At 39.2% G+C, this 25,181-nt stretch overlaps 1 protein-coding gene across 1 annotated transcript in view; it reads right to left on the bottom strand.

The window, feature by feature from the left end:
- LOC128059210 (bcl-2-like protein 1) overlaps positions 1–19,737 on the bottom strand; it is a 28,202-nt gene extending 8,465 nt beyond the window's left edge. Inside the window, 2 exon segments of the mRNA XM_052651584.1 lie at positions 18,796–18,876; positions 19,731–19,737. Coding sequence (XP_052507544.1) covers positions 18,796–18,876; positions 19,731–19,737 — 88 coding nt within the window.
- Positions 19,738–25,181: the final 5,444 nt, after the last annotated feature.

The raw sequence follows: 25,181 nt of genomic DNA, 5'->3' as shown, positions 1-25,181 counted from the left end.
AGCTTGCACACTGGCCCTGCCTCTAATCAGTATGGAGACAGCCATTGCCAGCACGTGCCTTCTGATCACATGCTACCGAAAGGGAATAAGGCTAACTCCAGAGCAGAGACCACCATCACCATAGCACACATCCCCATCCCTGGTGGCTCAGAGGTTAAAGTGTCTGCCTGGAATGCGGGAGAACTGGGTTCGATCCCTGGGTTGGGAAGATCCCCTGAAGAAGGAAATGGCAACCCACTCCAGTACTCTTGCCTGGAGAATCACATGGAGGGAGGAGCCTGGTAGGCTACAGTCCATGCGGTCGCAAAGAGTCGGACATGACTGAATGACTTCACTTTCACTTTCACTTTAAGTCTAGCTCAGTGTTGACACTGACCCCTTCAGCTCACACAGAGAAACTAACCAGGGATCTCAACCAAAAAGAAAAGTGAAATCAACACAGAAGTGCACCCCACATTCTCAGGCTCAGATCACATCCCAAACCAAAGACTACCATCACATCTGAGAGAAATGCAGCTCCTTCAAAACTCCTATTCCAGCCCTGTGGGCCCTGCCCCAAGCCCTGATATGACAATGACAGCCACTAATCATGGGAAAAACTTCAACCTTCACCTGGCTCTAACCACTCCATCTCCAGTCCTACTTCCCACCAAAGTGGTGGCTGCCAGCACATCCTGGGGAAGACATGACCCCTGCTTGCTTAGTTCCAATTCTCTGACCAAAGCTACTGGGCACAGATGGACTGCATAGGGATGTTCCCATACAAGGACATGCCTTCAAGACCAAGGTAACTGACTCACCTAATTTCATAGAGATAAAGTTAAACAAAATTAGAAGACAGAGGAATATGTTTAAAGTGAAAGAAATGAAAAAAACCCTGAAAAAAATCCTGATGAAACAGAAATAATTTACAACAACAACAACAAAAGGAGCTCAAAGTAATAATAAGCTGAACTGGAGAAAAGAACACATGAACACAGTGAGAATTTGAACAAAGAACTAGGAAAAAAAATTTTTTTTAAAGAACTAGTCAGGGCTAAAAAATGCAATAACTGAAATGAAAAATACAACTAAAGGGAATTAACAGCAGATTAGGTGATAGAGAAGAACACATAAACAATCTGAAAGACAAAATAAAGAAATCACCCAATCAGAGCAGCAAGAAGAAAAACACATTTTCAAAAATGAAGATAGTTTAAGGGACCTCTGAGAAAATATCAAGCATACTAACAGCCACACCATAGGAACCTCAGAAAAAAAGGAGAGAGAAATGGTTTAAAAAGGTAATTGATGAAATTATGGCTTAAAACTTCCTGAACCTGAAGAAGGAAACAGATATCCAGGTCCGGTAAGCACAGAGTCTCAAACAAGATGAACAAAAAGAGAATCATACCAAGACATATCGCAATTGAAATGGCAAAACTAAAAATAAAAAAAAAAAAAAGAAGTAAAAGGCAGCAAAAGGAAAAAGAAAAGAGTTATATACAAGGGAACCCTAAAGGCTATCAGCTAAGTTTTTCAGGAGAATCTTTGCAGGACAGAAGGGGTGGCATTATATAAGTACTTAAAAGCAAAAGTAAACCAGAAACCTAGAATACTCTATCCAGCAAGGTCATCATTCAGAATTAAAGAGGAAATAAAGAACTTCTCAAAGAAGCAAAAACTAAAAGAGTCTGTCAATAGTAAACAAGTCTTGAAGAAGTGTTAAGGGTTATTCTTTTTAAGAGGAAAGAAAAGGCTACAACAAGAAATAAGAAATTATAGAAAAGGGAATATCCTGCTGATAAAGACTGTGGATCAACCATTTAAATTAGCTAGTACAAAGGTTCAAAGACAAAAGCTGTCAAATCAACTATAACAGCAATAAACAGTTAAGGGATAGACATGAAGATGTAAAATACAACATCAAAAACATAAAACATTGTGGGGGAACTGAAATGTAGAGCTTTTAGAATGTGTTTGAACTTAAATGACCACCAGTATTAAATAGAAATAGTCATAGGTCAACATGTAAACACAAATCAGAAAACCTACAATAGATATACAAAACTAGAAAGAAAGGAATGCAAGTGTAACATAAAGAAAAGCATTAAATCACAAAACAAGGGACTAAAAGAAGAAAAAAGAAAAGAGGAAAAACTATTAACAATCAGAACACACATAGCAAAATGGCAATAAGTGTATACCTATCAATAATCACTTTAAGTGTCAGTGGACTAAATGCCTAATGAAAGGAAATGCGGTGGCTGACTGGATGAAAATCTAGGATTCATCTATACATCACGTACAAGATACACACAGATCAAAAGTGAGGGAATAGAAAAAAATATTCCACCCAAATGGAAACAAAGAGAAAGCTGAGTAGCAATACTCATATCAAACAAAACAGATTTTAAAACAAAGTCTATAATAAAAGACAAAGGGCATTATATAATGATAAAGAGAACAACACAAGAGGATATAATGTTCATAAACATATGCAGAAATATTAATAGACATGAAGGGAGAAATTAACAATAACACAATAGTAATAGGGGACTTTAACACCTTACTTATATCAATGGACACATTATCTGCAAGAAAATCAATTTTTTTAAAAACCGCTGCCGTTAAAAGACATATTATACCAGTTAGGCTTAGTAGATATCTACAGGATTGTTGGGGTCCTTTAATAGACCAGAACCTGGTGGTCAGGAGTCGACGATAAGAAAGTGAAACAGAGAAAGAGGCTGATATTCCCTAGTTTATGCAGAGAACCAATAAAGCCCTTGACACAGGGCTTGCATCATTCACGAAGGCACAGGGCACCCTCTCGAGGGGGTGAAGGCACAGGGCGCCTTCTCAAGGGAGTCTTAGAAGTCCGGGCAGGAGAGTGAGCACGACGGGTGGGTTTCTAAGCTCCAGAGAATTAGCCGGTGGAGGTGCGGGGGGAGGAGGGGAGTGGGGGGGGGAGGGGGGGTGAGTCGGGGGGGGAGGGGGGGTGAGTCGGGGGGGAGGGGGGTGAGTCGGGGGGGAGGGGGGGGTGAGTCGGGGGGGGAGGGGGGGTGAGTCGGGGGGGAGGGGGGGTGAGTCGGGGGGGGAGGGGGGGTGAGTCGGGGGGGAGGGGGGGTGAGTCGGGGGGGGAGGGGGGGTGAGTCGGGGGGGGGAGGGGGGTGAGTCGGGGGGGGAGGGGGGGTGAGTCGGGGGGGAGGGGGGGTGAGTCGGGGGGGGAGGGGGGGTGAGTGGGGGGGGAGGGGGGGTGAGTCGGAGCGGGGGGTGGTACAAAAAAAGACACGGGGACCTAAGCTCTGATGGAGCAAAGGTATTTTATTAGAAGAAATGCAGGCTTATATATCTTTAGTAAGATGATTACTCAGCTATTACACAGGATGAAATTTTATCAATAGTCACAATATGGATAGTCTAATACATACAAGGTCGCTGATACTGAAAAGAGTCACTGAAGCGAGTTACTGAAAGGAATCCAAGCAGATACCATTTTTCATGATCTCAGTCCTGAAAGCTGGGCACAGCACTACTCATTGTAAGAACTGATAAGGAACAGAGAATTTATGTGAAACAGCACATAGGAATCCTCCTGTTAAACATTCCCTAACACAGGACATTGCATCTAATACGAGCAGAATACATATTCTTTGCAAATGCACATGGAATGTTTCAACAAATTTAAGAGGGAAATTATTTAAGGCATGTTTTTGACCACAATGGTGTGAAGTTAGAAATCAATTACAAGAAGAAAAATGGCAATAAATAACATACTAATGAAAAACCAATGAACTCAATAAAAGTCAATAAAAAACCAATAGGTCAATGAAGAAATCAAAAAGAAATCAATAAATACCTTGAGACCAATTAGAATAAAGCCATAACCTTCAAAAAAAATCTATGGGAGGCAGCAAAATTAATTCTGAGAGATGTTTATACCAATACAGGCTATCTCATGAAACAAGAAAAATCTCAAACAAACCATTTAACCTATCATCTAAAGGAATTAGAAAAAGAAGAACAAGAAAATACCAAAGTCAGCAGACAGAAGGAAATAATAAAGATCAAAGAGGAAATAAAATAGAGACAAGAAAATGATATAGAACAGATCAATGAAGCCAAGAACTGGGTTTTTTTAAAGATTAAAAAAAATTGATAAGCCATTACCCAGACTCATTTAAAAAGGGGGGAGGAGAAGGAACAAAATAAACAAAATAAGAAATGAAAAAGGAGGAGTTACAAATGTATCAAAGAAATCATAAGAGAATTCTGCAAACAAACTGGACAAAATATGTCAACAAACTGGACAATCTAGAGGAAATGGATAGATTCCTAGAAACATGCATTAGAGAAACATTCCTAGAGACTAAATCAGGAAGAAATAGCTAATCTGAAAAGATCAGTTACTAGTATTGGAATTGAATCAGTGATCAAAAACTCCCAACAATTAAAAGCCCAGGACCATTCAGGGGAATTCTACCAAACATAAAAGGAATAGTTATTATATACATCTCTCAAACTATTCTAGAAAAGTGAATAGGCGAGAAAATTCCTAAATTTCTTCTGATATTAAAACCAGATACTACAAAAAGAGAAAGAAAGAAAATTTCAGGCCAATATCCCTGATGAATGCAAATACAAAAACTCTCAACAAAATAAAAGCAAATCAAAATCAATAACATATAAATAGGTCCATACACCATGATCAAGTTTGATTTCTTCCATGGATATATGATTCAATATGTGCAAATAAATCATTGTGATACTTCACATTAACAAAAGGAGGGATAAGAAAATGCATGATCATCTCAATAGATACAGAAAAAGCATTTGACAAAACTCAACACTCATTCATGATAAAAACGCTCAACAAAATAAGAAGTAAAGGGAACATACCTCAACACAATAAAGGCTATATATGACTAGACCACAGCTAACACCATATTCAATGGAGAAAAGCAGAAAGAATTTTCTTGAAGTTCAGGAATAAGACAAGGATGACCACTCTCACTACTTTTACTCAACATAGTACTGAAACTCCTAGTCACGGTAATAATCAAGAAAAATAAACAAAATGCATCCGAACTGGAAGGGAAGAAGCAAAACTGTCACTATTTGCAAATGACACGATATTGCATATAGGAAACCCTAAAGCATCCACTAAAAAACTATTAGAACCAATAAACAAATTCAATACAGTTGCAGAATACAAGGTTAATGTACAGAAATCGGTTGCTTTAAAAAAAAAATCTGGCTGTGCCACATACCTTGCAGGATCTTAGATCCCTGACCAGGAATCAAGCCCAGGCACAAACGGTGAAAGTGCTGAAAGCAAGGATTTCATTCAGATTTGATGGAGAAATCAGAAGATTTACAGACAAGCAAAAGCTAAGAGAATTCAACATCTCCAAACCAGCATTAAAACAAATGCTAAAGGAACTGCTCTAGACAGGAAACACAAAGAGAAAGACCAACAAAAACAAACGATTAAGAAAATTACCAGCTAACAAAATGAAAATAGAAATATATGTTAAGTCACTTCAGTTGTGTCCAACTCTTTTGTGACCCCTGAGATTGTAGCCCACCATGCTCCTCTCTCCGTGGGATTCTCCAGGCAAGAATACTGGAGTGGGTTGCCCTGCCCTCCTCCAGGCGATGGTCCTGAACCAGGGAAGGAACCTGCATCATTTATGTCTCCTGCACTGGCAGGCAGGATCTTCACCACTAGCCCTACCTGGGAAGCCCCTCATAGGAACATACATATCGACAATTATCTTCAATGTAAGTGGATTAAATACCCCAACCAAAAGACACAGACTGACTGAATGGATACAAAAATAAGATCCATGTATATGCTCCCTAAAAGAGACACACTTCAACCCTACAGACATATACAGACTGAAAGTGAGGGAATGAAAAAAGTTATACCATGCAAATGGAAATTTTTTTTAAAAACGGGAGTAGGAGTACTCATATGAGACAAAATAGACCTTAAAATAAAAACTGTTATACAAGAGATAAGAAAGGACACTACATAATAATAAAGGGATTAATCCAAGAAGAAGATACAGCAATTATAAATATTTATGCACTCAACATAGGAGCACCTCAATACATAAGACAAATGCTACTGACCAAGGACCTTGGTTGGCAAAGTAATGTCTCTGCTTTTGAATATACTATCTAGGTTGCTCATAACTTTTCTTCCAAGGAGTAAGCATCTTTTCATTTCATGGCTGCAGTCACCATCTGCAGTGATTTTGGAGCCCAAAAAATAAAGTCTGACACTGTTTCCACTGTTTTCCCATCTATTTCCTATGAAGTGATGGGACCAGATGACACGATCTTCGTTTTCTGAATGTTGAGCTTTAAGCCAACTTTTTCGCTCTCCTCTTTCACTTTCATCAAGAGGCTTTTTAGTTCCTTTTCACTTTCTGCCATAACGGTGGTTATCATCTGCATATCTGAGGTTATTGATATTCCTCCCGGCAATCTTGATTCCAGCTTGTGTTTCTTCCAGTCCAGCGTTTCTCATGATGTTCTCTGCATATAAGTTAAATAAGCAGGGTGACAATATACAGCCTTAATGTACTCCTTTTCCTATTTGGAACCAGTCTGTTGTTCCATGTCCAGTTCTAACTGTTGCTTCTTGACCTGCATACAGATTTCTCAAGAGACAGGTCAAGTGGTCTGGTATTCCCATCTCTTTCAGAATTTTCCACAGTTTATTGTCATCCACACAGTCAAAGGCTTTGGCATAGTCAATAGAGCAGAAGTAGATGTTTTTCTGGAACTCTCTTGCTTTTTCCATGATCCAGTGGATGTTGGCAATTTGATCTCTGGTTCCTCTGCCTTTTCTAAAACCAGCTTGAACATCAGGGAGTTCACAGTTCACGTATTGCTGAAGCCTGGCTTGGAGAATTTTGAGCATTACTTTACTAGCATGTGAGATGAATACAATTGTGCGGTAGTTTGAGCATTCTTTTGCATTGCCTTTCTTTGGAATTGAAATGAAAACTGACCTTTTCCAGTCCTGTGGCCACTGCTGAGTTTTCCACAATTGTTGGCATATTGAGTGCAGCACTTTCACAGCATCATCTTTCAGGATTTGAAACAGCTCAACTGGAATTCCATCACCTCCACTAGCTTTGTTCATAGTGATGCTTTCTAAGGCCCACTTGACTTCACATTCCAAAATGTCTGGCTCTAGATTAGTGATCACATTATCATGATTATCTGGGTCGTGAAGATTTTTTTGTACAGTTCTTCTGTGTATTCTTGCCACCTCTTCTTAATATCTTCTGCTTGTTAGGTCCATACCATTTCTGTCCTTTATCAAGCCCATCTTTGCATGAAATGTTCCCTTGGTATATCTAATTTTCTTGAAGAGATCTCTAGTCTTTCCCATTCTGTTGTTTTCCTCTGTTTCTTTGCATTGATCGCTGAAGAAGGCTTTCTTATCTCTTCTTGCTATTCTTTGGAACTCTGCATTCAGATGCTTATATCTTTCCTTTTCTCCTTTGCTTTTCGCCTCTTGTCTTTCCACAGCTATTTGTAAGGCCTCCCCAGACAGCCATTTTGCTTTTTTGCATTTCGTTTCCATGGGGATGGTCTTGATCCCTGTCTCCTGTACAATGTCACGAACCTCATTCCATAGTTCATCAGGCACACTATCTATCAGATCTAGGCCCTTAAATCTATTTCTCACTTCCACTGTATAATCATAAGGGATTTGATTTAGGTCATACCTGAATGGTCTAGTGGTTTTCCCTACTTTCTTCAATTGGAGTCTGAATTTGGTAATAAGGAGTTCATAATCTGAGCCACAGTCAGCTCCTGGTCTTGTTTTTGTTGACTGTATAGAGCTTCTCCATTTTTGACTGCAAATAATATAATCAATCTGATTTCGGTGTTGACCATCTGGTGATGTCCATGTGTAGAGTCTTCTCTTGTGTTGTTGGAAGAGGGTGTTTTCTATGACCAGTGCATTTTCTTGGCAAAACTCTATTAGTCTTTGCCCTGCTTCATTCCGCATTCCAAGGCTAAATTTGCCTGTTACTCCAGGTGTTTCTTGACTTCCTACTTTTGCATTCCAGTTCCCTATAATGAAAAGGACATCTTTTCTGGGTGTTAGTTCTAAAGTATACTCAAAAGCAGAGACATTACTTTGCCGACTAAGGTCCGTCTAGTCAAGGCTATGGTTTTTCCTGTGTTCATGTATGGATGTGAGAGTTGGACTGTGAAGAAGGCTGAGTGCCGAAGAATTGATGCTTTTGAACTGTGGTGTTGGAGAAGGCTCTTGAGACTCCCTTGGACTGCAAGGAGATCCAACCAGTCCATTCTGAAGCAGATCAGCCCTGGGATTTCTTTGGAAGGACTGATGCTAAAGTTGAAATTCCAGTACTTTGGCCACCTCATGAGAAGAGTTGACTCATTGGAAAAGACCTGATGCTGGGAGGGATTGGGGGCAGAAGGAGAAGGGGACGACCAAGGATGAGATGGCTGGATAGCATCACGGACTCGATGGACGTGAGTCTGAGTGAACTCCGGGAGATGGTGATGGACAGGGAGGCCTGGCGTGCTGCGATTCATGGGGTCACAAAGAGTCAGACATGACTGAGCGACTGAACTGAACTGAATGACCAAGGAGAAACAACCTGGAAGTAATGAACAGATTCTCAGATATGAACAAATTCTTCCAAGACCAAACCAGGAAGAATTGGAAAATATAAACATACCAATCAGAAGTAAAGAAATTGAAACTGTGAATAAAAATCTTCCAACAAACAAAAGTCTAGGACCATATACCTCACATACTAATTCTATCAAACATTTAGAGAAGAACTAACACCTATCCTTCTCAAACTCTTTCAGAAAATTTCAGAGGGTAGAACACTCTCAAATTCTTTCTATAAGGTCACCATCACCCTGATACCAAAACCAAAGCCATCATAAAAAAAGAAAATCATAGACAAATATCACTGATGAATATAGATGTAAAAATCCTCAACAAAATACTAGCATTCAGAATCTAACAACACATTAAAAGGATCACACACCATGATCAAGTCATGTGTATCTCAGGAATGCAAAGATTCTTCAACACATGCAAATCAATCAATGTGATACACCATATTAACAAATAAAGAATAAAAACTGTATGATCATCTCAATAGATACAGAAAAATCTTTTTGACAAAATTCAATATCCATTTATGATACTCTCCAGAAAATGGGCATCAAGGGAACCTACTTTAACATAATAAATATCATATATGACAAACTTACATCAAACATCATATTCAGTGATGAAAAACTGAAACCATTTGCCTTAAGAACAGGAACAAGACAAGGATGTTCACACTCACTATTCTTATTCAACATAGTTTTGAAAGTCCTCAGTACAGCAATCAGCAAGAAAAAAAAGTAAAACAAATACAAGTTGGAAAAGAAGTCAAACTGTCACTGTTTACAGATGACATGTTGCTACACATAGAAAATCCTAAAGATGACACCAGAAAATTACTAGACCTAATCAATGAATTTGGCAAAGTTGGCGGATACAAATTTAATGACAGAAATGTCTTGCATTCCTATACACTAACAATGAAATAAGCAGAAAGAGAAATTAAGAAAATAATTCCATGTATAAATGCAACAAAAAGAATAAAATACCTAGGAATAAACCTACCTAAGGAAGTATAGGACCTGTACTCAGAAAACTATAAAACACTGATGAAATAAACAAAAAGGATATAGGCAAATGGAGAAATATACCATGTTCTTGGATTAGAAAAATGAATATAGTGAAAATGAATATACTACCCAATGCAATCTACAGATTCAATGCAATTTCTATCAAATTACAATGACATTCTTCACAGAAGCAGAACTAAAATTTTACAATCTGTATGGAAACACAAAAGACTCCAAATAGCCAAAGTATTCTTGAGAAAGGAAAACCGACCTGGAGGAGCAAGCCCTCAACTTCAAACTATACTACAAAGCTACAGTAAACAAGACAGTATGGTTCTCACACAAAAACAGAAATATAGACCAATGGTACAAGATAGCAAGCCCAGAGATGAATTCATGCACCTATGGTCACCTAATCTGTGACAAAGGAAGCAAGAATATACAGTGTAAAAAAGACAATCTCTTCAATAAGAGGTGCTAGGAAAACTGGACAGTACATGTAAAAGAATGAAATTAGAACACTACCTAACATCACACACAAAAATAAATTCAAAATGGATTAAAGACCTAAATGTAAGATCAGATATTACAAAACTCTTGGAGTAAAACATAGGAAAAACACTGAAATAAACCACAGCAAGATCTTTTTGGATCTTGCTAGAGTAATGAAAATTAAAACAAAACTAAACAAATGGGATGTCATTAAACTTAAAAGCCCCTGCATAACAAAGGAAACTATAAACAAGAGGAAAAGATAACCCTCAAACTGAGAGAAAATATCTGCAAACAAAGCAACAAAGGATTAATCTCCAAAATATACAAACAGCTCATGCAGCTCAATATCAAAAAAACAAACAATCCAATCAAAACCTGGGCAGAAGACTTAAATAAATATGGCCAAGAGGCACATGCAAATATCCTCAACTTCACTAATTATTTGAGAAATGCAAACAAAAATTACAATGAAGTATCATCTCACACCAGTCAGAATGGCCATCATAAAAAAAATGTGCAGACAGTAAATGCTGGAGAGGGTGTGAAGAAAAGGGCACCCTCTTACACTGTTGATGGGACTGTAAATTGGTTTACCCACTGTGGAGAACAATATGGAGGTTCCTAAAAAAATTAAAGGTAAAACTACCAAACAACCCAGAAATCCCACTACTGGGTATATACCCTGAGAAAACCATAACTCAAAAAGATACATGTACCCCAGTGTCCATTGCAGCACTATTTACAATAGCCAGGACATGTAAATAACCTAGATGTCTACCGACAGATGCATAGATAAAGATGTGGTATATATACACAATGGAATATTGCTAAGTCACTTCAGTCGTGTCTGACTCTGTGAGACCCCATAGACACAGCCCATCAGGCTCCCCTGTCCCTGGGATTCTTCAGGCAAGAACACTCCTCTGTCCATGGGATTTTCCAGGCAAGAGTACTGGAGTGGGGTGCCATTGCCTTCTCTGACAATGGAATATTACTCAGCCATAAAAAAGGCATGAAATTGAATCAATGTAGTGATGTGGATGAACCTAGAGCCTGTCATACAGAGTGGAGTAAGTCAGAAAGAGAAAAACAAATATCATATATTAAAGCACATATATGGAATCTAGAAAACTGGTACTAATGAGCCTATTTGTAGGGCAAGAACAGAGGTACAGATGTAGAGAATGGACTTGTGGACACAGAGGGGGAAGAAGAGGGTGGGACAAATCGAGAGCATTAACATATACACACTACCATGTGTAAAGTAGACAGGTAGCAGGAAGCTGCTGTATAGCACAGGCAGCTCAGCTTGCTGCTCTCTGGTGACCTAGAGGGGTGGAATAAGAGGGTTGGAGGGAGGCTCAAAAAGGAGAGGATATATGTATACCTATGGCTGATTTGTGTTGTTGTACAGCAGAAACTAACAAAATATTGTAAAGCAATTCCAATTTTTTTTTAATGAGAATACCTGAGTACACTTTTTCAAAAGAAGACATACAGATATGCATATATATGACCGTATCAACAGATGCAGAAAGGGCTTTTGGTAAAGTTCAACTCCATCATTTATGATTTTTAAAAAAATGTCCAGAGAGAGGACATAGAGAGAATGTTGTTGTTGATGATGTTGTTATTATTGTTTAGTTGCTAAGTCACATCTGATTCTTTGTGACCCCATGAAGGGTAGCCCACCAAGCTTCTTTGTCCATGGGATTTCCCAGCAAGAATAATGAAGTGGGTTGTCATTTCCTTCTCCAGGGGATCTTCCCAACCCAAGAATCAAACCCATGTCTCCTGCATTGGCAGGCAGAATCTTTGCTGCTGAGCCACCAGAGAGCCCACAGGGAACATACCTCAAATAAAGACCATATATGATAAACCCATATCTAACATCATACTCGTGGTGAAAGGCTGAAAATATCTCCTCTAAGATCAGGAGCAAGACAAGAAGGCCAATTCTCACCACTTCTCTTCAACATAGTTTTGGAAGTTCTAGCTACAGAAAACAGAAAAGAAAAAGAAATACAAGGAGCTCAAATTGGAAAGGAAGAAGTAAAAACTGTACCTGTTTACAGATGACATGATATTATACATAGAAAATTCTAAAGACACCACCAGAAAACTACTAGAGCTCGTCAATGAATTCATTAAAGCATCAAGATACAAAATTAATATATAGAAATATGTTGCACTTCTATGAACTAACAACAAATTATCAGAAAGAGAAATTAAGGAACAATCCTATTAAAGAACCATCACATCATAAAGAATAAAAAACCTATGAACAAACCTACTTAAGGAGGTAAAAGACCTGTACATTGAAAACTATAAGACATTGATTGTGAATTCCCTGGTGGTCCAGTGGTTAAGATTTCACACTTCCTGGGCAGGGGGCACAGGTTTGATTCCTGGTCAGAGAACTGACATCCTGCATGCCATGAAGCACTGCCAAAAAACAGACACCAATGAAAGAAACTGAAGATGACACAGAAACATGGAAAGATATATCATTATCATGGATTGGAAGAATTAATATGGCTAAAATGAGCATAATGCCCTAGGCAATCAACAAATTCAATGCCATCCCTATCAAAATACCAATGGCATTTTTCACAGAAATAGAACAAATAATTTTAAAATTTGTATGGAAAAACAAGACCACTGGTAGTCAAAACAAGACTCCTGGTAGCCGAAACAATTTGAAGAAAGAAGAACAGGGCTGGAGAAATTATGCTCCCTGACTTCAAGCTATTCTACAAAGCTACAGTAATCAAAACAGTACGGTACTGGCACAAAAACAGACATATAGATCAATAGAACATAATAGTCCAGAGATAAAGAATCTACCTGCCGGTGCAGAGACACAGTTTCGATCCCTGATCTGGGAAGATCCCACATGCCATGGAGTAACTAAGCCTGTGTGCCACAATTATTGAGCCTGTGCTCTAGAGCCCAGGAGCTGCAACTATTAAGCCCACATGCTGCAACTACTGAAGCCTGTGCCCCCTAGAGCCCATGCTCAGAACAAGAGAAGCCACCACAATGAGAAGCCTGCACATTGCAACAAAGAGGAACCTCTACTCATTGCAGAAAGCCTACACAGCAACAAAACCCAGCACAGCCAAAATTAAAATAAATGAATAAGATTAAATATAAAAAAAGAATAGAGAGCCCAGACATTATCCAACACTCTCATGGTCAATTAATCTATGAAAAAGGAGGCAAGAATATACAAAGGAGAAAAGACACTCTCTTCAATAAGTGGTGCTGGGGAAACTGGACAGCTACATGTAAAAGAATGAAATTAGAACATTCTCTAATGCCATAAACAAAAATAAACTAAAATTAATTAAAGATCTAAATGTAAGATCAGATACTATAAAACTCCTAGAGGGAAAAAACATAAGCAGAACACTTTGGCATAACTTCAGCATAGTAGTTTTTCTTTTCCTTTTATTTTCTTTTTTGGATTTGTCTCCTAAAGCAAAGGAAACAAGAGCAAAAATAAACAAACGAGACCTAATTGAACTTAAAAGTTTTACACAGCAAAGAAAACACTGACAAAACAAAAAGAAAATCTACTCAATGAGAGAAGATATTTGCAAGTGATATGACCAATAGGAATTAATATCCAGCATATATAAACAGTTCATACAACTTAACATCAAAAAACAAAACAACCCATTTTTAAAATGGGCAGAATTGAATAGACATTTTTCCAGAAAGAAAATACAGATAACCAACAGGCACTGCGCTGAAAAGATGCTCAACACTGCTATCATCAGGGAAATGCAAATCAAAACCACAAAAAGATTTTACTTCATACTTGTCAGAACGGCTTAATATCGAAAAGAACACAAATGACAAACATTGGTGAGAATGTGGAGAAAAGGGAAGCCTTGTTCACTGTTGGTGAGAATATAAATTAGTACAGCCACATTGGAAAACAGTATGGAGATTTCTCAAAAAACTAAAAATAGAGCTGTCATATGACCTGGCAATTCCACTGTTGGGCATATATACATAACAAAAACACTAAATCAAAAGGTACACTTACTCCAATGTTCACTGTTTTTGTTGTTGTTCAGTTGCTAAGTTGTGTCTGCCTCTTTGTGACCCCATGGACTACAGCACACCAGGCTTCCCTGTCCTTCACTATCTCTCAGAGTTTGCTCAAACAAATGCATATTGAGTCAGGGATGGCATCCAACCATCTCATCCTCTGTCACCCCTTCTCCTCCTGCCCTCAATCTTTCCCAGCATCAGGGTCTTTTCCAGCAAGTCGTCTCTTCACACCAGGTGGCCAAAGTATTGGAGCTTCAGCTTTAGGATTACATCTTCCAATGAATACTCAGGGCTGATTTTCTTTAGTATTGATTGGTTAGATCTCCTTGCTGTCCAAGGGACTCTCAAGAGTCTTCTCCAGCACCACGGTTCAAAAGCATCAGTTCTGCCGCCCTCAGCCTTGTTTATGGTCCAACTCTCACATCCATACATGACTATTGGAAAAACTATAGCTTTGACTAGACAGATCTTTGTCAGCAAAGTCATGTCTCCGTTTTTTAATGTTCATAGCAGTAGTATTTACAACTGCCAATGTATGAAAGCAATCTAAGTTTCCATCAACAGATGAATGAATAAAGATGTGAGGTGTATACACACACACACACACACACACACACACACACAATAGAATACCATGCAGCCATTAAAAATGAAAATATTGCCATTTGTAACAACATGGATGAACTTGAAAGTTATTATGCTAAATGAAATAAATCAGACAGAGACAAATATTATATGATATCACTTATATGTGGAATACAAAAAATATAACAAACTAGTGATTATAACAAAAAGGAGCAAACTCACAGATATAGAGAACAAGCTTTTCAATAGCATTGGGGAGAGGGGCAATACAGGATTTGGTGATTAAGAAATACAGAGTATTATACATAAGCTACAAGGATAGATTGTACAATACAAGGAGTGTAGCCAACATTTTATAATAACTATAAGTGGAGTATAACCTTTATAAATTGTAAGCCACTATATTATACACCTACAACTTATACAATAGAATACATCAACCATAACTCAATAAAGAAAGAAAATATTACACCCAACTTTGAACCTATAGTCAACAATCTAGATAACATGGACTGGTAGGGAGTATTGAGTAGACGTAAATGTATAACCGAGACTATACCACTGTATGGGTTATAGTTTCAAATATATTGCTAGTAACATTGACAACATGATATAAAAATATTATTAGTAAAAATAAAATGTGAGAAAAGGGAAGTGATAGGAATTATGAAGATGCTAATTTGCTTATTTTTTAAAGCAGAGTTAGTCATAGAATCTGAAATATAACTACATGTTTTCAAAATATAAAAATTTCCATTCTTAATGACTTAAATCTTAGCTATTTTAGGAATTAACATCTTATGCAAGAGGCGTATTTTCTAAATTTCAAGAATTCTTATATTTTATTTTATTTCTTTTTCTCTGTTATTAAATTTAATAAAGTTAATAGTTTAAAACAATGACTTTAAAAATATCTTCTCTTTCCCCCAATTTCTAAAATACAAGACAGTATAGTGCTAACTTCCCAGATGGCGCTAGTGGTAAAGAACCCACCTGCCAATGCAGGAGACATAAGAGACATGGTTTTAGTCTCTAGGTTGGGAAGATCCCCTGGAGGAGGGCATGGCAACCCACTCCAGTATTCCTGCCTAGAGAATCCCATGGACACAGGAGTCTGGCAGGCTACAGTCCATAGGGTTGCAAAGATCGGACAAGACTGAAGCGACTTAGCACACATAGGACTGGCATAAGGATCAACATATAAGTCAATGGCAGGAAGTTAAAGATCCAGAAATTAACCCTTACATTAACAAGCAATTATTTTCAACAAGGGTACCAAGACAATTCAGGGAGGAAAAAAAATAATCTCTTCTATGAATGTTCTGGAACAACTGAATAATCACATGCAAAAGAATGAAATTTGACCCTTCCTCACACTGTACACAAAATTTAGCTCAAATCAGACCATCAATAACTGTAAGCGCCCAAACTTTAAAACTCTTAGAAGAAAATATAGGAGTGATTCTTCATGACCTTAGAAAGCTTTGCACCAAAAGCACTAGAAACAAAAGAAAAATTAGACAAACTGAACTTCATCAAAATTAAAATCTTTTGCGCTTCAAAAAATACTATCAAACAAGTGAAAAAGACAATCCATATATTAGGAGAAAATGTTTGCAAATCCATATGTCTGATCAGGGACTTACAATTAGATATTGTAATTTAGTAATAAAAAGGAGAAATAACCCATTTTAAAAATATACAAAAGAGCTAAATAATTCCTTCTCCACAGAAGATATACAAATGACCAATAAGAACATGAAAAGACACTCAACATTACTAGCCATTGCTGCTGCTAAGTCGCTTCAGTCGTGTCCTACTCTATGTGACCCCATAGACGGCAGCCCACAAGGCTCCCCCATTCCTGGGATTCTCCAGGCAAGAACACTGGAGTGGGTTGCCATTTCCTTCTCCAGTACATGAAAGTGAAAAGTGAAAGTGAAGTCGCTCAGTAGTGTCCGACTCTGTGCGACCCCATGGACTGTAGCCCACCAGGCTCCTCCATCCATGGGATTTTCCATGCAGGAGTACTGCAGTGGGATGCCATTGCCTTCTCCATTACTAGCCATTAGGAATATGAAAATCAAAACCATCATGAGATATCACTTCATACTCACTGCTGCTACTGCTGCTAAGTCACTTCAGTCATGTCCAACTCTGTGCGACCCCACAAACAGAAACCCATCAGGCTCCTCCATCCCTGGGATTCTCCAAGCCAGAGCACTGGAGTGGGCTGCCATTTCCTTCTCCAATGCATGAAAGTGAAAAGTGAAAGCACTAGAACAAGCTAAAATCAATAAAGTCAGATAATAACAAGTGTTGGTGAGGATGTGGAGAAACTGGAACTCTCACACACTGCTAATGAGAATGTATCAATAAAATGGTGCAGCCATTTTTCAAAACTGCTTGGAAATTCCCTAAAATGTTAAACACAGTACTATCAAATGATCCAGTAATTCCACTCCTAGGTATATACCCAAGAGAAATGGAAACATGAGCCCACACAAAAACTTGTATACAAGCATTCATAGCAGCATTATTTGTAATAGCCAAAAAGTGAAAATAACCAACGTCTATAACAAATGAAGGGATAATTCAAGTTGGTATATCCATAGGATGGAATATTAATCAGCAGTAAAAAAAAAAAAGTTCTAATACATAAGATGATACATATCTTATATATATCTAATACATATCATAAGATGATACTTGCAAACAGTATCCTAAGTGAAAAAGGTCAGTCACAAGACAACATACTGTATGATTTCATTTATGTGGCATGTTCCAAAGAAGTAAATCTATAGAGCCTGAAAGTAGATTGTTGATTGCCTGGGACTGAGAGGATTGAGGAGAAATAGAGAGTGAACGCTAATGTGTGTGAAATTTCTTTGGGGGGATGATTAAAATGTTCTAAAATTGATTGTGGTAATAGTTGTACAAATCCGCATGCTAAGTTGCTTCAATCGTGTCCAGCTCTTTATGACCCCATGGCCAGACAGGCTTCTCTGTCCATGGGATTTTCCAGGCAAGAATACTGAAATGGGTTGTCATGCCCTCCTCCAGGGATCGAACCCAAGTCTCCCACATTGCAGGTGGATTCTTTACCATCTGAGCCACCAGGGAAACCCAAGAACACTAGAGTGGGCAGCCTTTCCCTTCTCCAGGGGATCTTCCTGACCCAGGAATCAAACCAGGGTCTCCTGCATTACAGGCAGATTCTTTACCAACTGAGCTACCAGGGAAGCCCTAAATATGCGGAAGGAGTCAGTTAATTATTTTATGTATGTTTGATATACTTCATAATGTAAAAGAATCAAATTGTGCCTAAAATAAAATTTTAAAACACATACAAAGATCCTGCTTTTGTAAGATTGCTTGTCTGCATGCCTACTATATTTGTGTGTATGTATGTATGTGTGTGTGTGTATCTGAGTGTACATATGTGTGTGTGTATATAAACATATATATGCTCTACCTCTATAGACAGATCAATCTAGAAAAATGTTCACCTAAAATTAACATAACATTTTATCATACAGCATTGGCATGTATTTTCTTTACTATGCTTCTAAAGTTTGGATGGCACTTCTAATAACAAATACATACCTTTTTTTTTCCCTAAAAGTCAGAGTTTTGCTTTACTTTTTTCCATGACTTATTTATATTTCCTTGGTTTTTACCTAACATCCATTCCCTGTTCTAGGACCCACCCTATCCACTAGACCACATTACATTTAGTTGTCATGTCTCCTTAAGGTCCTCTGGGCTGCGCCAATTTCTCAGACTTTCCTTATTTTGGGTGACCTTGACAAGTTTTAGGAACACTGGTCACATATGTTGCAAAGTGTCCCTGAACTGGGATTTATCCGATGGGTTTCTCATGATTACACTGGGGTTACAGGTTTTGAGGAGGAAGCCCACAGGGTAAGGTACACCACATAAAGAACACGTACTAATAACGTGACTTACCACTGTCGATATCAACCTTAATCACCGGGCTGAGACGGTGTTCATCGTGTTTCTCCTCTGTAAAGTTACCCCTTTTTCCCTCTTTGGAAGAAAGTCACCATGTGCTCCTTACACTTAAAACGTAGGTAGCTATCCTCCACATCTTTGAGGGCAGAATATCTACAAAAAAATATTTGGAATCCTCAGCATGGGAGATTTGTCTCTTCTCCATTTATTTATTTATTCCTTCCTTCCTCCAAGCATTTATTTATCTCAGCATGAGCTTGGGGATATCTACTTTTTAACATGAATTATAATCATTTTATTGCTGAAATTATCCCAGCTTTGGCCATTGGAATCTCTTTCAGTTGGCCCCTATGTCCCTTTGACATAGCCCCTTCACCGTGTGGTTTTTGTTTTGTACCAATTTTTTCAGAGCAATATGAATAAAGATTAGTCTACATTAACAGTGCTATAGATATATTAATAATGCATAGTACACTGTCAAGCACACTTAAGTAAAATTACTGATATAACTTAGCTTCCCTGATAGCTCAGTTGGTAAAGAATCTGCCTGCAATGCAGGAGACCCTGGTTTGGCCACCTGATGTGAAGAACTGACTCATTGGAAAAGACCCTGATGCTGGAAACGATTGAAGGCAGGAAGAGAAGGGGATGACAGAGGATGAGATGGTTGGATGGCATCACCGACTCGATGGACGTGAGTTTCAACAAGCTCTGGGGGCTGGTGATGGACAGGGAGGCCTGGCATGCTGCAGTCCACGGAACTGCAAAGAGTCAGACAGGACTGAGAGACTGAACTGAACTTAGCTAACAATAATAGCTCAACAACAATATTCTTTAATTCCACCTCATTTTTTAATTTTTTACATTGGAAACACTGACATATTGCTAAGAGCTAACTTCTGTGGAGCACTTACTATGTCAGCACTTACCATGCATCTACTGTTCCATTTAATCCTCACAATAGCCCTATGGCTAAACCTTGAGAGATATTTAATATAAGGTTAGTATTAACCTTATTTAATACAAGGCTTAGATTCACACTCTAGAAGTCAAGCACAGCTCTTCTCAAAGTGGGGTTCCTGTACCAGCAGCATCAGTAACACCTGAGAATTTGTTATGAATGCATATTCTTGGCTGTCACTCCAGACCTCCTGAATCAGAAACTCTGGGGTAGGGTTTAGAAGGTTGTGTTTTAATATACCGTCTGGACAGAGGATCCTCGTGGGCTCCACAGGGTCAAAAAGAGTCGAACTAGACTGAAGCAACTTAGCACATCCTGCATGCTAAGTGATTGTGAGTCAATTCTTGAGAAAATGATGGAGTCAGAATTTAATTGCAGGTATGAGAACTCAGAGTCCATTAAAGTCTGTGTGCTTTATCATTTAATAATGTTTTCCCCTTAATTGCTAAGAAGAAAATCAGTTATAGGTGATAACTATTTAAAAACTGGTGTTAAATGAGGTAGGATTCTGGGGCAGTTTCATCCTGTACTCTGGGCTTCTACTGCATGACCAAATAATGTTAAGCACTCAGTTCACCACTAGAGAGAGTCCCTATACCCCTCAAGTGTGAGTGTGTCTAATCCCTCAGTGTGTCCAACTCTGCGACACCACGGATTGTGGCCTTCCAAGCTCCTCTGTCCATGGGATTCTCCAGGCAAGAATACTAGAGCAGGTTGCCATCTTTACCTCCAGGAGATCTTCCCCACCCACAGACTGAACCCACATCTCCTATGTCTCCTTGCATGGGCAGACAGGTTCTTTACCACTGAGCCACCTGGGAAGCATAAGTACTGAATCTTTAAAGCAAAATAATCACACACACAAAAAAACCCTAAAATTTTACTGGAGAGAGATTTTATCTCTCTGCATCATCATTAAACAATTTGCTTAAGCTTCTTAACATGGGACAGCTGCATTTGAAGTTCTATTGCTTAGTCGCTCAGTTGTGTCTGACTTTTTGCAACCCCACAGACTGGTTCTTCTGTCCACCAGGTTCCTCTGTCCGTGGGATTCTCCAGACAAGAATACTGGAGTGGGTTGCTATTTCCCTCTCCAGGGGATCTTCCTGATTCAGGGATCAAACTCACGTCTCCCACGTTGCAGGCAGATTCTTTGCTGTCTGAGCTACAGGGAAGCCCATTTATTTAGGCATAAACACTAGCAAATAAATATATCATGGTTGGTCACTCAACATCTTTCTTCATTTCTAAAATGGGGCAAAAGCTTAGTGGAAGAGAATAACAAAATAATTACATAATTTAAATAAAATGATCTAATTCAAGCATCATCACCTCTAAAGTTCCAAAGAAATGAGAACAGGGAAAAAATTTAATGATCCAGTTATGTGCATAGCTTTCCCTTTCCACATTATTCAGAGAACTTAGGTTAAAGATTGGTAAATATAGGATCTGGTACATGGTGAGTTCTCAGTATGTAGATCTGAATAAATGAGTAAATGGAGTTAATGTAACTCTTTGCCTTCACTGGACCTTTCTTAAGCCATCCCTCATTGGAATTCATTCAATTTTACACAAAATAAGATTGTGCTATTTTCACAATAAATATACAAATATCGCATAGTAGTTTATGAGAAGTCAGGTTATACTGCTTGTAACCTGGAACAATAACACTGAGAGATTTTGGAATGCTATACCCAATGATGGATCCACACTCTGCTTATTCCAAACAAGAAAAGACATTCATTGACTATTTAGTAATTTATGTTTATGTTTGTTTAGGAACTTTGCCAAAAAAAAAAAAAAATGAGAGGAGTGGGTCCTGGTACAATGGAAAGAGAGGGAAGACAAAGGATTTAATTCCAACTTCCCTACTATCTTATCATGTGACTTTGGCCATGGCACTTGGCCTCCCCAGGTCCCCAGCTCCTCTTCTATGAAATGCGTCCAGATAAAATACAGCCTATAAGAAAGAAAATGCCTCCAAACAGTGAAAGAGACTTGTGCTCACAATTGTGCTGATGCATGTTTTGAAATGTCTGTTGACAGAAAAGTAAGATCAAAGAGTCCAGATCTCAGGGGAAGAGTTCCTAGAACACATATGTTGGGTAGAGACTGAGAAAGTACAGTTCAGTATATATTTGTCCAACAATTACTATACTATGTATGTGGCATCTGCCAAAAGATTTGAGTTACATAATGAATAAGATAGTCCCTGCTGCCATCAATATCTTCACACAGATACCAAGATAAGGACTATGATGATCAATCTGTGTCACTACGACTAAACTACATGATGCCCACACATTTGGCCAAACATTATGCTGGGTGAGTTTCTAGGGGTGTTCCTGGACAGGCTTAACATTTGAATTGGTAGACTGAGTAAAATGGATTGCCTTCCCTAACATGAGTGGGTCTCATCCAACCAACCAAAGACCTGACTAGAACAAAAATGCTGAGGAAGAGGGAATGCCTCCTGCCTGACTGTATGGGCTGAGATTTAGGGTTTTTTTCCCAGTATTCAGACCCAGCCAGAAAACTGGCTCTTCTTGGGTCTTGAGCCTGACAGCATTCATACTGGAATTCATGCCATCAGCTCTCCTGGGTCTCCAGCTTATTGACTATGTATCTTGGGACTTGGTCTCCATAATCATATGACCCAATTCTTTATAATAGAGCCATATATATGGTTTTCTTTGGAGAACCCTAATACAAGGACCAACCTCCTTACATGGCCAAATGCCCTACAAGACCTGGTCATACCTACTCTCCCACCATAAGGCACATCACCCACTTCCTCTGCTCTAGCCTCACTAGTTTTCTCCCACATCCTCACATGCATCATGCTTCCTCTTTCATGGGGTTTTCAATCACCCCTTTATTCATTAACAAGCTCAACTAATTATTGAGTTCCTACCTTGAGCCAAAGGCTGTGGTAGCATAGGGAACATAATATAAACATGACAGCAAAGTGCTTGGTTTCATGGAGAATATATTGTAGTCATGGCAAATAACATACAAATAGGTTAACTTCAGAAAGTAGCACACACCTCAAAGGAAACAAACAAAAAAGGAGGATATGGAAATAAGTAGGTGACCAGAGAAAGTCTCACTGTGTAGGTGCCTTTTAAGTAGAATTTTATATGATGAAAAGGGCTGGTCATGTGGAGATATAATAAAGGAGTATTCTAGGCAAAGAAAACAAAAACAAGACTGACTCTGAAATGAGTTCGATATATGCTAGAGATAGCATAGTGGGGTGGTGAGAGGAGGGAGATGAGTAAGTAAGAGCAAGATACAGCTTTCATAGCCACAGTAAGAATTCAAAATTTTATTTTAAGCATACTGGGAGTGAGTCTTAGTCCACTGAGCTGCTATAGCAAAAATGCCACAAACTGGATAGCATATAAAAAAACATAAATTTAAGTTCTGGAGGCTATGAAATCCAAGCACTGGCCTAGTCAGTGCCTTCTAAGAGCCTCTCCCTCATGGATGCTGTCTTCTCAGTGTACAGAAGGAGACAGGGAAGCTCTTCGGAGTCTCTTTTGTCAGAGCACTAACCCCATTCATGAGGCCTCTGCCCATGACCTAAGCACCTTCCAAAGACCCTACATCCTTATATCATCACCTTAGAGGGTAGGGTCTCAACAAATGAATTTTGGGGAGACACAAACATTCGGACCCATCCAGTATAGGCTTTGAAAGGTTGGCACGATCCAACCCACACTTTTTATTTTGCATTGCCGTGTGTGACAGAGAAATCAGTGGGGATGGTTTGCAATAAAGGTGGACGATGACAGGAACTTGGCTGATGGTGATGTAGAAATGAAGAAGGAGTGGTTCAGGATACGTTTTGGAGGTAGAACAGATGAGAACTGCCAGTGAGGAAAAGAAAGGATGACTGCTAGGTTTTTTACTTGAACAGTCAGCTGGAGGGTGGTACCATTTTCTGAAACATGGAAGTTGAGGTTGAAATGAGAAGTGGGAAAGGGTGTGGGGTGGGTATTTGCCTATATCCTTTCTCTGGACTGTCTTTCTCTCTCTCTTCACCCAGTTACCCCTTTTCCAACCTTTGGATCTCAGCTTAAGTGTCATTTTAGCAATGTAGTCCTTTTCCCCAATAGTTCAAAACAAACTTCATATATTCAGTATATGCTCGCTTGGTGTCCTGTACTTTTTCTTAGTTCTTGTGTCACATTGCAAAAGTGGCCCCTAACACATTGCCTCTATCGCCCCTACTAACAGCCTTACCATCAGAACACTTGGGCATGAGACCATCCTAGATCATCCAACCACCAGCAGACCCACCAGCTGACCAGAAAGGTATGAAAGCCCAGCTGAGCACTCAAAAATAGAACCACCCAACCTACTCACAGTATTCTGAGTTAGCCAAGGTACTGCTGTAAGCCACTAGGTTTTGTAGTGAGTTGCTACATAGCGAAGAGTGATACAACAGTTGCAGTCTTACATGTTGCAATGTTATGGTGCAATCTTAGTTGCAATCTTACATACATGTATCTGTTTGTTTGATTAGTCTGTCCCTTGGAGGAGACTGTGGGCTCTGTTATTCTGGTTTTCAGTTACCATGCCATGCTCAGAGCCGGCATAATATCTGAAACACATCAGGTATTCAATGGACAACTTGCTGAATGAATGCAGGGGGAGAAGAGAGGCATACTTCATAACAGGAGAGAAGACAAGTTCTGTAAGAAAGGTAACAAAAGACTGAGGACATCCCTCTGTCCAAAACGAACTTTTATCAGAACACATTGCTGAGGATTACAAGACCAAGATTACCTTTCTTCTGCGTCCAAGAGCTCTAAACTGGGAGACAGTACAAAATCAACGGAATATACCGCCCTGGAAGGGGCTCTAACGCTGCCTACAAGACGGACCTGTCCAAGTTGTCACAGGAGAGTTCTTGAAAGACAGAAAGCCGAGATTTAGTCTCCTGGTGTTTACTTGGAAGAGGAGCACAAGCGAAGGCCAAGGACATGGGGTTTTGTTTGCTCAGTTCAGTTCCGTCATTCAGCTGTGTCCGACTCTTTGTGACCCCATGGACTACAGCACGGCTTCCCTGTCCATCACCAAGTTTGAGCTTGCTCAAACTCATGTCCATCTAGTCGGTGATGCCATCCAACCATCTCACCCTCTGTCCTCCCCTTCTCTTCCCGCCTTCAATCTTTCCCAGCATCAGGGGTCTTTCCCAGTGAGCCAGTTCTTCGCATCAGGTGGCCAGAGTACTGGATTTTCAGCATCAGCTTCAGCTTCAGCATCAGTCCTTCCAATGAATATTGAGGACGGATTTCCTTTAGGATGGACCGATTGAATCTCCTCGCAGTTTAAGTGACTCTCGAGTCTTCTCCAACACCACAGTTTGTTATCTCGGGGTATATCGCTAAGGTCTGTCTGTCTCTTCACT

This window comes from Budorcas taxicolor, chromosome 14, assembly GCF_023091745.1.
Source record: "Budorcas taxicolor isolate Tak-1 chromosome 14, Takin1.1, whole genome shotgun sequence".
Taxonomy (NCBI): domain Eukaryota; kingdom Metazoa; phylum Chordata; class Mammalia; order Artiodactyla; family Bovidae; genus Budorcas; species Budorcas taxicolor.
This window is presented reverse-complemented; position numbering and strand designations above follow the sequence as displayed.